This window comes from Littorina saxatilis, linkage group LG12 (assembly GCF_037325665.1).
Source record: "Littorina saxatilis isolate snail1 linkage group LG12, US_GU_Lsax_2.0, whole genome shotgun sequence".
Classification (NCBI taxonomy): Eukaryota; Metazoa; Mollusca; class Gastropoda; order Littorinimorpha; family Littorinidae; genus Littorina; species Littorina saxatilis.
The window spans coordinates 82816383-82829287 of NC_090256.1; the positions used below are offsets into that span (position 1 = coordinate 82816383).

At 43.9% G+C, this 12905-nt stretch overlaps 1 protein-coding gene across 1 annotated transcript in view; it reads right to left on the reverse strand.

Moving 5' to 3' along the window:
* Positions 1-12905, reverse strand: part of LOC138982952 (macrophage mannose receptor 1-like) — a 54632-nt gene that overhangs the window by 3656 nt on the left and 38071 nt on the right. Inside the window, exons 10-11 of the mRNA XM_070356350.1 lie at positions 8727-8863; positions 2438-2589 (exon numbers count right to left, since the gene is read on the reverse strand). Coding sequence (XP_070212451.1) covers positions 2438-2589; positions 8727-8863 — 289 coding nt within the window. The remainder of the gene's footprint in view (positions 1-2437; positions 2590-8726; positions 8864-12905) is intronic.

Sequence of the window (12905 nt, forward strand, 5' to 3'; positions counted from 1 at the left end):
GAAGATAATAACATATCTGCCCAGGCTTTTCCATGGTATCAGATCATCCTTCAACCTGCATCCATACCATACACCTACAGCATGTCTGCTTTCTGTACCCAGTGCTTATTTTTTTTGGGATGAATTCACTTCGTGACTGACACTCATCTTAATCTGCTAAAATTAATTCATCTAGACCACGCCTCCACGCCTGACGCTGCTGACGGACACGGACTTCACGTTACCAGGAACACGCTTCTTCGCTGACCCGGATCTACACTATTCGCTTTGTTGAACTTTCCCAAACTGTGCCTTCGTGAAATATATTGAGAAAAAAACTCTGTTGACAAACAATCGAACAATGAACAATAACATGGCATACCTTGCTATTCGACTAACGATACATATGTTATCGTTGTCCTGTCGCGTTTCGGTTTTTATATTTAGTCAAGTTTTGACTAAATATTTTAACATCGAGGGGGAATCGAAACGAGGGTCGTGGTGTATGTGTGTGTGTGTGTGTGTGTGTGTGTGTGTGCGTGCGTGCGTGCGTGCGTGCGTGCGTGCGTGCGTGTAGAGCGATTCAGACCAAACTACTGGGCCGATCTTTATGAAATTTTACATGAGAGTTCCTGGGATTGATATCCCCGAACGTTTTTCTCCTTTTTTCGATAAATGTCTTTGATGACGTCATATCCGGCTTTTCGTGAAAGTTGAGGCGGCACTGTCACGCTCTCATTTTTCAACCAAATTGGTTGGAATTTTGGTCAAGTAGTCTTCGACGAAGCCCGGACTTCGGTATTGCATTTCAGCGTGATGGCTTAAAAATTAATTAATGACTTTGGTCATTAAAAATCTGAAAATTGTAAAAAAAAATAAAAAATTATAAAACGATCCAAATTTACGTTTATCTTATTCTCCATTATTTTCTGATTCCAAAAACATATAAATATGTTATATTTGAATTAAAAACAAGCTCTGAAAATTAAAAATATAAAAATTATTATCAAAATTAAATTGTCCAAATCAATTTAAAAACACTTTCATCTTATTCCTTGTCGGTTCCTGATTCCAAAAACATATAGATATGATATGTTTGGATTAAAAACACGCTCAGAAAGTTAAAACGAAGAGAGGTATAGAAAAGCGTGCTACCCTTCTCAGCGCAACTACTAAACCGCTCTTCTTGTCAATTTCACTGCCTGAACGGTGGACTGACGATGCTATGAGTATACGGTCTTGCTGAAAAATTGCATTGCGTTCAGTTTCATTCTGTGACTAGTTCGACAGCTACTTGACTAAATATTGTATTTTCGCCTTACGCGACTTGTTTTTTTCTCTTGTCGAAAAGGTTGTAAGCTGAAAGACAGTAATAAAACAGGAGAAAAAAAAAATCATTAAAAAAATCCACTCTGCAAAAAATAATGTCAGCCTTTTCAATGTTAAACCTGTTGATTGTTGATGCGTGTCGAAGTGGATGGTTGGTCTTGCCCTTTGTGAAAGCCGGGACAGATCTGTTGTGGTGCACGTGCTCGTGTACAAAGGAGTCGAGGGACTGTATTTTGGAATAAATAAGAGAAGACAATTGCGACAAGCTTGGGCCTTTTCAAACTGTCGAGTGCAGGGCCGAGATGCACGAGAAAGGTACCAACCGGGTGGGAGCCGGTGTAACACGAAATTTTTACTCCACGAAAAATTTACTCCGGAGTAAATATTTCGTACGAAATTCTTACTCCGAGTATACTTTTCGTACGAAAAAAGAACTCCCCAAGGCACGAAAAAATTACTCCCTCCACGAAATTTTTACTCCCCATTTTGTTTACCTCCAGTAAAAATCTCGTACGCAAAAATGGGATGCGGACGAAGGGATAATGCCAATAAATGATCTCGCGCACACGAATGTCGCGCTACCCTCCTTCCACCCCTTCTACCACCAAGACTAACAGGGGACAAGGGAGTAAAAATTTCGTACACCTGGCATGGGAAGTTAAATTGCTCGTGTTGGGGTGAAGTAATTTATTCGTTATTTATTCGTCAGGGGAGTAACATTTTTGAACGAAATGTTTACTCGGAACTCACCTGTCTTGGGGAGTAATTTTCTCGTGCAATGGGGGAGTGCTTTTTTCGTAAAGGGAGTAACTTTTTCGTACGAAATGTTTACTCCGGAGTAAAAAATATCGTGGGAGTAATTTTCTCGTGTTACACCGGCAGTCGCGGTGTTGGATTGGTTGAAATTGAGATTGGTTGTGATTTCAACGAATCAGACCCCGCGGTTTGTCCTCACCCAGTTGCCGTGGCAACCACTTTGGCTTCGGGCACCTTGGCCCTAGCTGGAAAGAAGAGAAGGTCATTGCAAGAAGCCTCGTCTCGTTCAACCTGCCGAATGCAGGTATCAATGAAATAAATAAGAGAAGACCATTGCGGGAATAAGCCTCGCTCCTTGCGAGTGCAATCTCACCTTCTCGGGCTGTTGGTTGAGGGCCAGCAGAACACCGTTACCGCTGGTTGAGGCGTCATGGCAACGTCTGCGAGCCTCGTAATGGGTACGGTACTTGGGGTCAAACAGGTAGCACCCGCTACCCCAGCTCCTCCACCCGGCCGGGCAAGATCCTGCAATTGCCATGGCAACAACTTCGGCATGTAAGATGCACTAAATACAGTTGAAATTATTTCTTCTGAACTCATTGGTTAAATAATTAAGTTCACCAACCCGGCCTGACAAGATATCATACAATCGCCATGGCAACAGCTTCGGCATGTAAGACGGGGCCGACAACGACGACTGAACCGAGACAGGTGTGTTGTCGTTCGGCGTCATCGCTCTTACTGACACAAGTAGCGTTTGCGGGGAGAACGAGCGCCAGTGGCCTGAAGAAGAAAACTCCTGGACACCCGAACGAATGGTTTTGACACGACTTGTGGAAGCGGAGCCCCTCGGGGCATGTTTTGGGTGGTGCTTGGGGAACACGCATTTCAGTTATATGAATTATTCGTCTTGCACCTGGGTCTTCCAGGTCTGTGACCTAATAAAAAACACACAGCTGTTGCGTGTTAGCCCATACATTTTATGTGTGTGTGTGTGTGTGTGTGTGTGTGTGTGTGTGTGTGTGTGTGTGTGTGTGTGTGTGTGTGTGCGTGCGCGCGCGCGTTTGTGTGGGTGTGTGAGTGTGCATGTGCGCGTTTGCATGTGCGCGTGTGCATGTGCGCATGTGTGCGCGTGTGCATGTGCGCATGTGTGTGTGGGTGTGTGTGTGCCCCGCGATTTGTAAAATGTTTTACAAATCACGTAAATGCGCCCGATATTTAACTCATCATCTCCAAAGTGAAGGGATCTATTGAGAAAAAAACAAGTCGCGTAAGGCGAAATTACTACATTTAGTCAAGCTGTGGAACTCACAGAATGAAACTGAACGCACTGCATTTTTTCACAATGACCGTAGTCCGCCGCTTGTGCATAACGGAGTGAAACTGACGAGCCTGTTCAGCGCGGTAGTGGTTTCGCTGTGCTGCATAGCACGCTTTTCTGTACCTCTCTTCGTTTTAACTTTCTGAGCGTGTTTTTAATCCAAACATATCATAACTATATGTTTTTGGAATCAGGAACCGACAAGGAATAAGATGAAAGTGTTTTTAAATCGATTTCGGAAATTTCATTTTGATCATAATTTTTATATTTTTAATTTTCAGAGCTTGTTTTTAATCCAAATATAACATATTTATATGTTTTTGGAACCAGGAAATGATGTAGAATAAGATGAACGTAAATTTGAATCGTTTTATATAAAAAAAATTATTACAATTTTCAGATTTTTAATGACCAAAGTCATTAATTATTTTTTAAGCCACCAAGCTGAAATGCAATACCGAAATCCGGCCTTCGTCGAAGATTGCTTTACAAAAATTTCAATCAATTTGATTGAAAAATGAGGGTGTGACAGTAGTGCCGCCTCAACTTTTACAACAAGAAGGGCAAAGCCCATACGACTCACATGCTTTACACATTTTTCCTACCAAAATACATGTGACCTTGACCCAGGGTCAAGGTCATCCAAGGTCATGCAACACAAAGCTGTTAATTCAAGACATAGGAAGTACAATGGTGCTTATTGGCTCTTTCAGTTTCTACCATGAGATATGGTCACTTTTAGTGGTTCACTACCTTATTTTGGTCACATTTCATAAGGGTCAAAGTGACCTTGACCTTGATCATATGTGACCAAATGTGTCTCATGATGAAAGCATAACATGTGCCCCACATAATTTTTAAGTTTAAAACAGTTATCTTCCATAGTTCAGGGTCAAGGTCACTTCAAAATATGTATACAATCCAACTTTGAAGAGCTCCTGTGACCTTGACCTTGAAGCAAGGTAAACCAAACTGGTATCAAAAGATGGGGCTTACTTTGCCCTATATATCATATATAGGTGAGGTATTCAATCTCAAAAACTTCAGAGAAAATGGGAAAAATGTGAAAAATAGCTGTTTTTTAGACAACATTTATGGCCCCTGCGACCTTGACCTTGAAGCAAGGTCAAGATGCTATGTATGTTTTTTGGGGCCTTGTCATCATACACCATCTTGCCAAATTTGGTACTGATAGACTGAATAGTGTCCAAGAAATATCCAACGTTAAAGTTTTCCGGACGTCCGGACGTCCGGACGGACGTCCGGACGTCCGGACGGACGGACGGACGACTCGGGTGAGTACATAGACTCACTTTTGCTTCGCATGTGAGTCAAAAAGCCGGATATGACATCATTAGTTAGGGTTAGGGTTAGGGTTACCCTAAAAAAAAGAAAAAATTTCATAAAGATCGGTCAAGTAGTTTGGTCTGAATCGCTCTACACACACACACGTACAGACAGACAGACAGACACACACACACACATACACCACGACCCTCGTCTCGATTCCCCCTCTATGTTAAAACATTTGATTTAGTCAAAACTTGACTAAATGTAAAAAGTCATTACTTTTTTGTCCCATCGCTTGGAAATTCGGGTCGCTTCCTCCCAGTGGAAAGCTAGCAGTAACAGAGTAACGCTGCCCCAAAGTCAAGGGATCTATTAGTCCCGTTTTGCCGTTATCCCATTTCACCCCCAACCCATTTTCGCGACATTTCACAGGCCAAGTGTCATTTTACCATCATATCTTGTACCATTAGCTCCACATCCCATTTTGGCGCAATATCGTTTCGCCGTTAGCCCATTTCGCCCCTATCCCATTTTCGCGACATTTCACAGGCCAAGTCTCATTTTACCACCATGTCATGTACCATTAGCTCTACATCCCATTTTGGCGCAATCCCGTTTCGCCGTTATCCCATTTTGCTCCCATACCATTTTCGCGACATTTCACCTGCCAAGTGTCATTTTACCACCGTGTCATACCTCTAGCGCCACATTCCATTTTGTCGCCATGCCGTTTTGCCGTCATCCCATTTCGCCGCCATCCCTATTTCGCGACATTTTGGATTGTGACAAAAATGGGATTTCGCGTAAACGGAATGTCTCCCTAGTTGGATAACGCAGTATATGTAGTAGTATAGTAGTATAGTGAGGCTTGGCAAGAAGAATAAATCAAAATGGGATGGCGGCCAAATGGGATGGTGTCAAAATGGGATGTCGCGCTATTGTTTATAATGACACGGTGGTAAAATGACGCTTGGCTTGTGAAATGTCGCGACAATGGGATGGGGGAAAAATGGAATGGCGGTGAAACGGCATGGCGGCCAAATGGGATATAGTGTCAAAATGGGATGTCGCGCTATTGTTATGTTAGTAAAATGACGCTTGGCTTGTGAAATGTCGCGAAAATGGGATGGGGCAAAAAATGGGACGGCGGCAAAATGGGATTGCACCAAAATGGGATGTGGATCTAAAACCACCCCCACCACTCAGCGTAGAGGCTCTAAACAACAAATATTAATAATAATAAAAGGCATGCATTACTTTGTGGAATGCCGCTATTTTTACATTTTTACAATTTTACAAATCGCGGTTTTAGGTTCGACGTGAATTGTAAAATGTTTTTACAAATCACGGGTTTAACTCCCCCCCCCCCCCCCCCCCCCACCCCCCCACACACCCCCCCCCCCCCCAATCCAAACATCTCAAGTTAAGAATAAAACGAGTATTTTATTCATTCGTTCGGCACGGAACTGTAAATCCACGCCTATCAAAGATTTGTTTTCTTTTTCTTCAAAAGCTATTTGCAAAAAGAACAATCTATATGTCCATAACACATACTTTGATTAAAGTGAACGCGACTTAACAGCAAAGATCAATTTCTATCTTCCGTTTTTGCGACGACGACAAATAGCCTTGACCCACAAGTCAGCAGCGAATGTGATAAACGGGTTATCTCCCCTGAAAAGCGAAGCAAGCTTCGAAGATGGCGACGATGGAAAAGAGAAGAACTGTGAGCGAACTGCGAAAGGTGTGTGTGGGTGTGTGTGTGTGATGTGTGTCAGTGTGTGTGTATATGCGCGTGCTGTGTGTGATGTGTGTCAGTGTGTGTGTATGCGCGTGCTGTGTGTGTGTGTGTGGCTGTGCTTGCGTGAGCTTGTGTGTGTGTGTGTGTGTGTGAGAGAGAGCGATAGTGAGAGTAGGGTATGGTTGTTGGTGAAAGTTGAGTTGGACGCTGGGGTTGGGCGGGTGTGTGTGTCAGAGAGGGGTGTGTGTGTGTGTGTGGGGGGGGGGGGTGGACTGCGTGTGTGTGTTTATTTGTGTGTGTGAGGGTTGTGTGTGTGTGTGTGTGTGTGGGGGGGTTGACTGCGTGTGTGGGTTTATTTGTGTGTGTGAGGGTTGTGTGTGTGTGTGTGTGTGTGTGGGACTGCGTGTGTGTGTTTATTTGTGTGTGGTGTGTGTGTGCCTTTCGCCTTGTATTGAGGAAATTAAACTGCGTTTGCGTATTATGTGTGTGTTTGCAAGCGTGCGTGTATGTTAGGCATATCTCAGTAGGTGTGTGTATGTGCGCGTACGTGCAATGTGTGTGCGTGCGCGCGTGTGTTTGTGTATGTATGTATGTATGTGTGTGTGTGTGTGTGTGTGTGTGTGTGTGTGTGTGTGTGTGTGTGTGTGTGTGTGTGTGTGTGAGATAAACAAACTATCAAGAACAAAACAAAACTGAACAAACGAAATGTTTTCCCCCCAACTCTGATTATTGCTTGTTTCGGAGACGACTGTGATTTTGACTTTTTGAGTAAGCCTACACGAACACACAAGCTCAATACAGCCGGCAACAAGTTCGCCGGTCGGGGCAGTGAAATACTATTTCAAATAGATCTATTTCACTAAGAATGTCAATGGATATAGGGCAACATACTTATTTTTTAAATCAGTGATTGATTAGATCGTCATATTTTTGTGACACTGAGACCAAACCATCAAAAAATTAGCAATAGGCCTTGAATCAAAGTCGTGCGAGATCTGACCTTGCTGCAAATGTACGTGTACGACTTGATTGTGTTGACGTTCAACTGGTAAGCTGGGCGATTGCAGGCTTTTATCCAGCGAAGGCAGCGATCTAGATGGTACAGATGCTTTCCCGGTTTCACAAATGGGATGAATTTCACGCCAACACAGCGTTCAGGATACCTATCATCCGTTTTACATTGTCCCCAAGCACAGCGCTTGTTAGGCGGCATTTGTGTGTGTTTGCTTCCTAAAACAAGGGAAGTAACTCCCAGAGCCTCGATATGTGGATATGGGAACGTCTCGCAAAGTCCCGACTGTGTGAGGGGGAAAAAAAGAAGGTCACCGTCACTTGTTGTCGTGCTGAGTTGTCGGGCGTCTTTCTCGCAACCTCACTATTATTTCTTCTGAACCCGTTCATAAAAATAATTCAAAGTTCGCTATTTATAACCCGTCGACTGTCACAATAGGAGAGTAAAGTTATACCGTTCACATGATTGACTTTCAACAGACTTTTGAACAATTTTTGTCAGTGCGAAATCTCTAGACATTTGTCAAAGTGAGATATGAATATGTGTATCATTTGTGTAATTCAAGGGGGAAAAGGTAACAAAAAACAAAAAAAGAAACAAGAAATTATTGTTTCATCTCTGGAATATAATCATGCCCTTCTTCTTCTTCTTCTTCTTCTTCTTCTTCTTCTTCTTCTTCTTCTTCTTCTTCGTTCATGGGCTTAGACTCCCACGTTCACTCATGTTTTTAGCACGAGTGGATTTTTACGTGTATGACCGTTTCTACCCCGCCATTCAGTCAGCGTACGCCGATTTCGGGGGAGGCATGCTGGGTATTTTCGTGTTTCAATAACCCACCGAACTCTGACATGGATTACAGGATCTTTTCCGTGCGCACTTGGTCTTGTGCTTGCGTGTACACACGAAGGGGGTTAAGTCACTAGCAGGTCTGCACATAAGTTGACCTGGGAGATCGGAAAAATCTCCACTCTTAACCCACCAGGCGGCAGCGACCGGGATTCGAACTCACGACCTCCCGATTAGGAGGCCGACGTCTTACCACCACGCCACTGCGCCCGTCATGCCCTTAATACCTATGCGTTTGATGACAAGATGTAAAAAAACCAACCCACAAAAACACTCCTAAATAAAAATCCAAAAACAGCTAGACTGCTAACGTTCCAACATGTAGAACAAAAACCAAGAAGTGTATGTTATTGCAATGTTTGAATAACATACACTTCTTGTCTTTTGATTCTCACGCCTAAATAACGCATTTGGAAGAAAGTGTTACAAATAAAAAGGGTATTGCAACTGACCAGAATGGTCTTCACAGATGGTCCCAGCCTTGGTCCTGCTACACCTGGTGCTGGCAAAGGCTCCCTCCACCGAGATGACGGCGCAGTTCTCTACCGCCCTGCCCATGGAGTTGTCGTTCGGTTCCTCGTCCCAATCCCTGCACAACACACCCACATCGTCATCGACCTCGTTGTCATCTTTGTTTTTGTCGTCATCATCGTCGTCTTTGTTGTCATTGCTGTCGTCGTCGGCATGGTTGTCGTTAATTGTTGTCATCGTTGCCGTTGTTGCCATCATTGTTTTTGTTATCGTTGTTTTTGTTGTCGTCATCGCTGTTGTTGTCGTCATCGTTGTGGTTGTCATGGTCGTCGTCGTTATTTTCATCGTTGTTGTTGTCGTTGTCACGGTTTAGTGACATGGATTGAGAAAGGAACACTCTGTCGGGTGCCTATCTCCAATTGTGATGGAAAGCGCCTGTGCTTGAGTCTGGGTGACGGTATGAAACCGCTGACAGAGCATAGCGCAGCACGGGGATTTCGTTTTGCAGGGGTTCCACGTGGGTGATTTCTGCTGTCAGGGCAAAACTGACGGTGACTGAACTGGATACGGGACACGTGGAGTCACGTGATGTGTTCAAGGTGGTTTGAGAGAGACATGAAACGAGGCACTTCAACATTTGGCGGCCAGAGAGAAGGGCAGGTTTCTTGTTTCCAGAAGTTTGTTGGTTTACAACACGTTGGTGATACATCATTTCATGACAACGTGCCGTTTTGGGAACGTCAGGAAGGGACCACTTTTCGCCGTCTACATGTTGTTTGACAACAAGGTTGTCAGGTACGACTCTTGGCTGAGCGGGGGAATTTTCCAACGTAATAGGGCCTAGGCTTTCTTTCTTTCTTTCTTTATTTGGTGTTTAACGTCGTTTTCAACCATTCAAGGTTATATCGCGACGGGGGAAGGGCGGAGATGGGATAGGGGAAAGGGGGGAGATGGGATAGAGCCACTTGTTAATTGTTTCTTGTTCACAAAAGCACTAATCAAAAAATTGCTCCAGGGGCTTGCAACGTAGTACAATATGTAGAGGTTACATGCCGAGTCTCAGTGATTATTAAAAATAATGGTCGAAGTTAGCGGATCATGAAAAATGCGAGCTTTAGCGAGCTTTTTCATGACCGCGAACTGAGACCATTATTTTTTATAATCACTGAGACGAGGTGTGTAACCTCTTTATTCCTCCTTTCTTCAGTTATTCAAAGAAAAGAGGAGTTTTTTTGCGAAAGTTTGATCGAATCCTATTCTCTCAACCAGTCAACCTGCGCAGGCGATCGATTAATGCGCGGTTGTATAGTTCCGTGCAAATCATTCCATTCTGTTAACACTTCTTGTCAGTTTTCCTATTTTGGGCTAAAATCAAGTACACAGATATGCTGTTATTCTGCTGTGGCGGCAAAGGCAGATATTGTGTGTTCTGTATATGTTTTGGTATCGGTTAGGATAATGTTCTTTCGTCAAATGGGACTAGCAGACGAACTTTTGCACCCGTGTTCCAACTTTAAAAACTGTATGAAGTTAAGTTTTCTGGGGAAAATAGTGTATGAAACCGCTTTATGTTGTTTAAATTGATGAGATGTGTGCATTTGGTTGCGTGTGATCTGTTTATTAAATGAAATATTGTTGAAAACTGACCGTCGGATTGCAGTCTGTTGTCGAAGAAACTGAGTGAAAAGAAGGGGAACTACTCTTGTCGCTAGACAAAGTATGAGTTACTTGCCTTGGGAAATTGCTTTTGATGAACGTCTGATCTAGATTCAGAAAACAACCGAACTCATGGATTTTATATGGAGATTCATGTGTTCAGGCCTGTAGTTGTTAATTTAAATGCGGTATGTTTGTATTGTTTGCTCCAGAGATGTATACTTCGTACATTAGAGCGTTCGGAACTTTTCAGTCGCAAAAAGTAGTACCGAAACAGAACAGCTTCTCAACCCATTGCACTATCGAGGATTCAGGCTGTTGCTGGGTCGTTATTTGTTTGGTTGCTGGGTCATTATCGAAAAATAACTACCCCTACAAGTTTACAGAGGTAAAGAAGCAGAGGGGGGAATAAATGACCTTACTGGGAGAATGCAAGTTTCCAGTACAAAGGACGTAACATTTCTTACATACAGGGCCAAGGCTAAGTAATTCAGCGAAAGAGGGGTATGGCAAGAAATTCGTCGACGGGCGGAAGCTATATCAAAGGAAGCGGATTCGCTTAAAGGAGAGCTACCGACATTAGGCTGTTGAGGTGATAAATCGTTATTTAACGGTGTTGACGAGTCTATGAAGGACTGGGTGGCCGAGTGGTAACGCACTTGCGCTCGGAAGCGAGAGGTTGCGAGTTCGACCCTAGGTCAGGGCGTTAGCAATTTTCTCCCCCCTTTCGTAACCTAGGTGGTGAGTTCAAGTGCTAGTCTTTCGGATGAGACGAAAAACCGAGGTCCCTTCGTGTACACTACATTGGGATGTGCACGTGAAAGATCCCACGATTGACAAAAGGGTCTTTCCTGGCAAAATTGTATAGGCATAGATAAAAATGTCCACCAAAATACCCGTGTGACTTGGCCGTGAAAAGTAGGATATGCGCCGAAATGGCTGCGATCTGCTGGCCGATATGAATGCGTGATGTATTGTGCAAAAAAAATCCATCTCACACAGCATAAATAAATCCCTGCGCCTTGAATATGTGCGCGATATAAATTGCATAAAATAAAAATAAAAAAATAAATCCCTGCGCTTAGAACTGTACCCACGGAATACGCGCGATATAAGCCTCATATTGATTGATTGATTGATTGATGTTTGTGGAATGAAATACTCTCTGTTGTTCTTTCTAGGTTAGCGCATAATTTGCTCTTTGTGACGCTAAAATAATAATCTGTATATGGTTTTTGCAGATATGGAGAGAAGGAAGGAAAATAGCTGATTTGTTGTTTTAAAAGTTCGTTTGTGCAGGTCACGTGCTCGATGAAATATGTAAAGGTGACATGTTTGAAGGTGGAGGGTGACGGGTTGTGTGGAATGTTTAGTGCACCGATGCTTTTTGTTGCAGCCTTTTTCCTACTCATCGGTACCTACCTATTGGAGCTGTAACCTGGTGTCGCGGAGCTGTATGCTGTAACCTGGTGTCGCGGAGCTGTATGCTGTAACCTGGTGTCGCGGAGCTGTATGCTGTAACCTGGTGTCGCGGTGCTGTATGCTGTTGCTGCTGCTGGGATAACCGGTGAGGCCGTCACCGTCATCTTGGACACCCGGCCAGTACTGAAACTGGCCTTGGCACGGAACGATCCAAGGGGGGCAATCTCAGTCATCTCAAAGAGGGAAATCCAAACGCAATCCGCTTTGTTCGATTTTATGGGCTTGGACGATAGAGAAAAATAAGAAAAGCAAAAGCTGGAGTCCAGTCTGGACGAAAATGCTATCAAGAACGCAGAATTGATTTTTTCTGCGGTTTTTTTTTTGCCGTAAGCGCCATGTTTATCGGAGCAGGAAACTCTTCCAGAGTGAGGCCCCTTCGTTGATGCATGTCAACAAGCCAGATGTGCGAGAAGCGAAATTGTGCCGCAACTTAAGTTTTAGCTCGACACGGGAGTGCACAATGGTAAGTCGTTGCTATTTTTCACTTTATTTGACATGTCTTGTGAGCAAAAGGTGTTGGTTACGGCTGTGCATGCTGTCAGTGTTCATTATTTGATTTCAATTACCCAGCACCGTCAGTTTTCCTTTGTCTTTGAGGCAGGTTGGAGACCGATAAACATGGCGCTTACGGCTAAAAAAAAAAGCTGAAAAAATCAATTCTGCGTTCTTGATAGCATTTTCGTCCAGACTGGACTCCAGCTTTTGCTTTTCTTATTTTTCTCTATCGTCCAAGCCCATAAAATCGAACAAAGCGGATTGCGTTTGGATTTCCCTCTTTGAGATGACTGAGATTGCCCCCCTTGGATCGTTCCGTGCCAAGGCCAGTTTCAGTACTGGCCGGGTGTCCAAGATGCCGTCACCGTCTGCAGGGGTCTTCCGGCAGGCAGTGACGTCACCTACACGACCACCCGTTGTCTTAAGCAGCTGAGTGAGGCGCCAGATTTCCCCACGATTCCCTGCTTCGTTCCACGCCAGCCGGCACTCCAATCAACGAAGCAGTAGTGGGGAAGGACTATTTACGG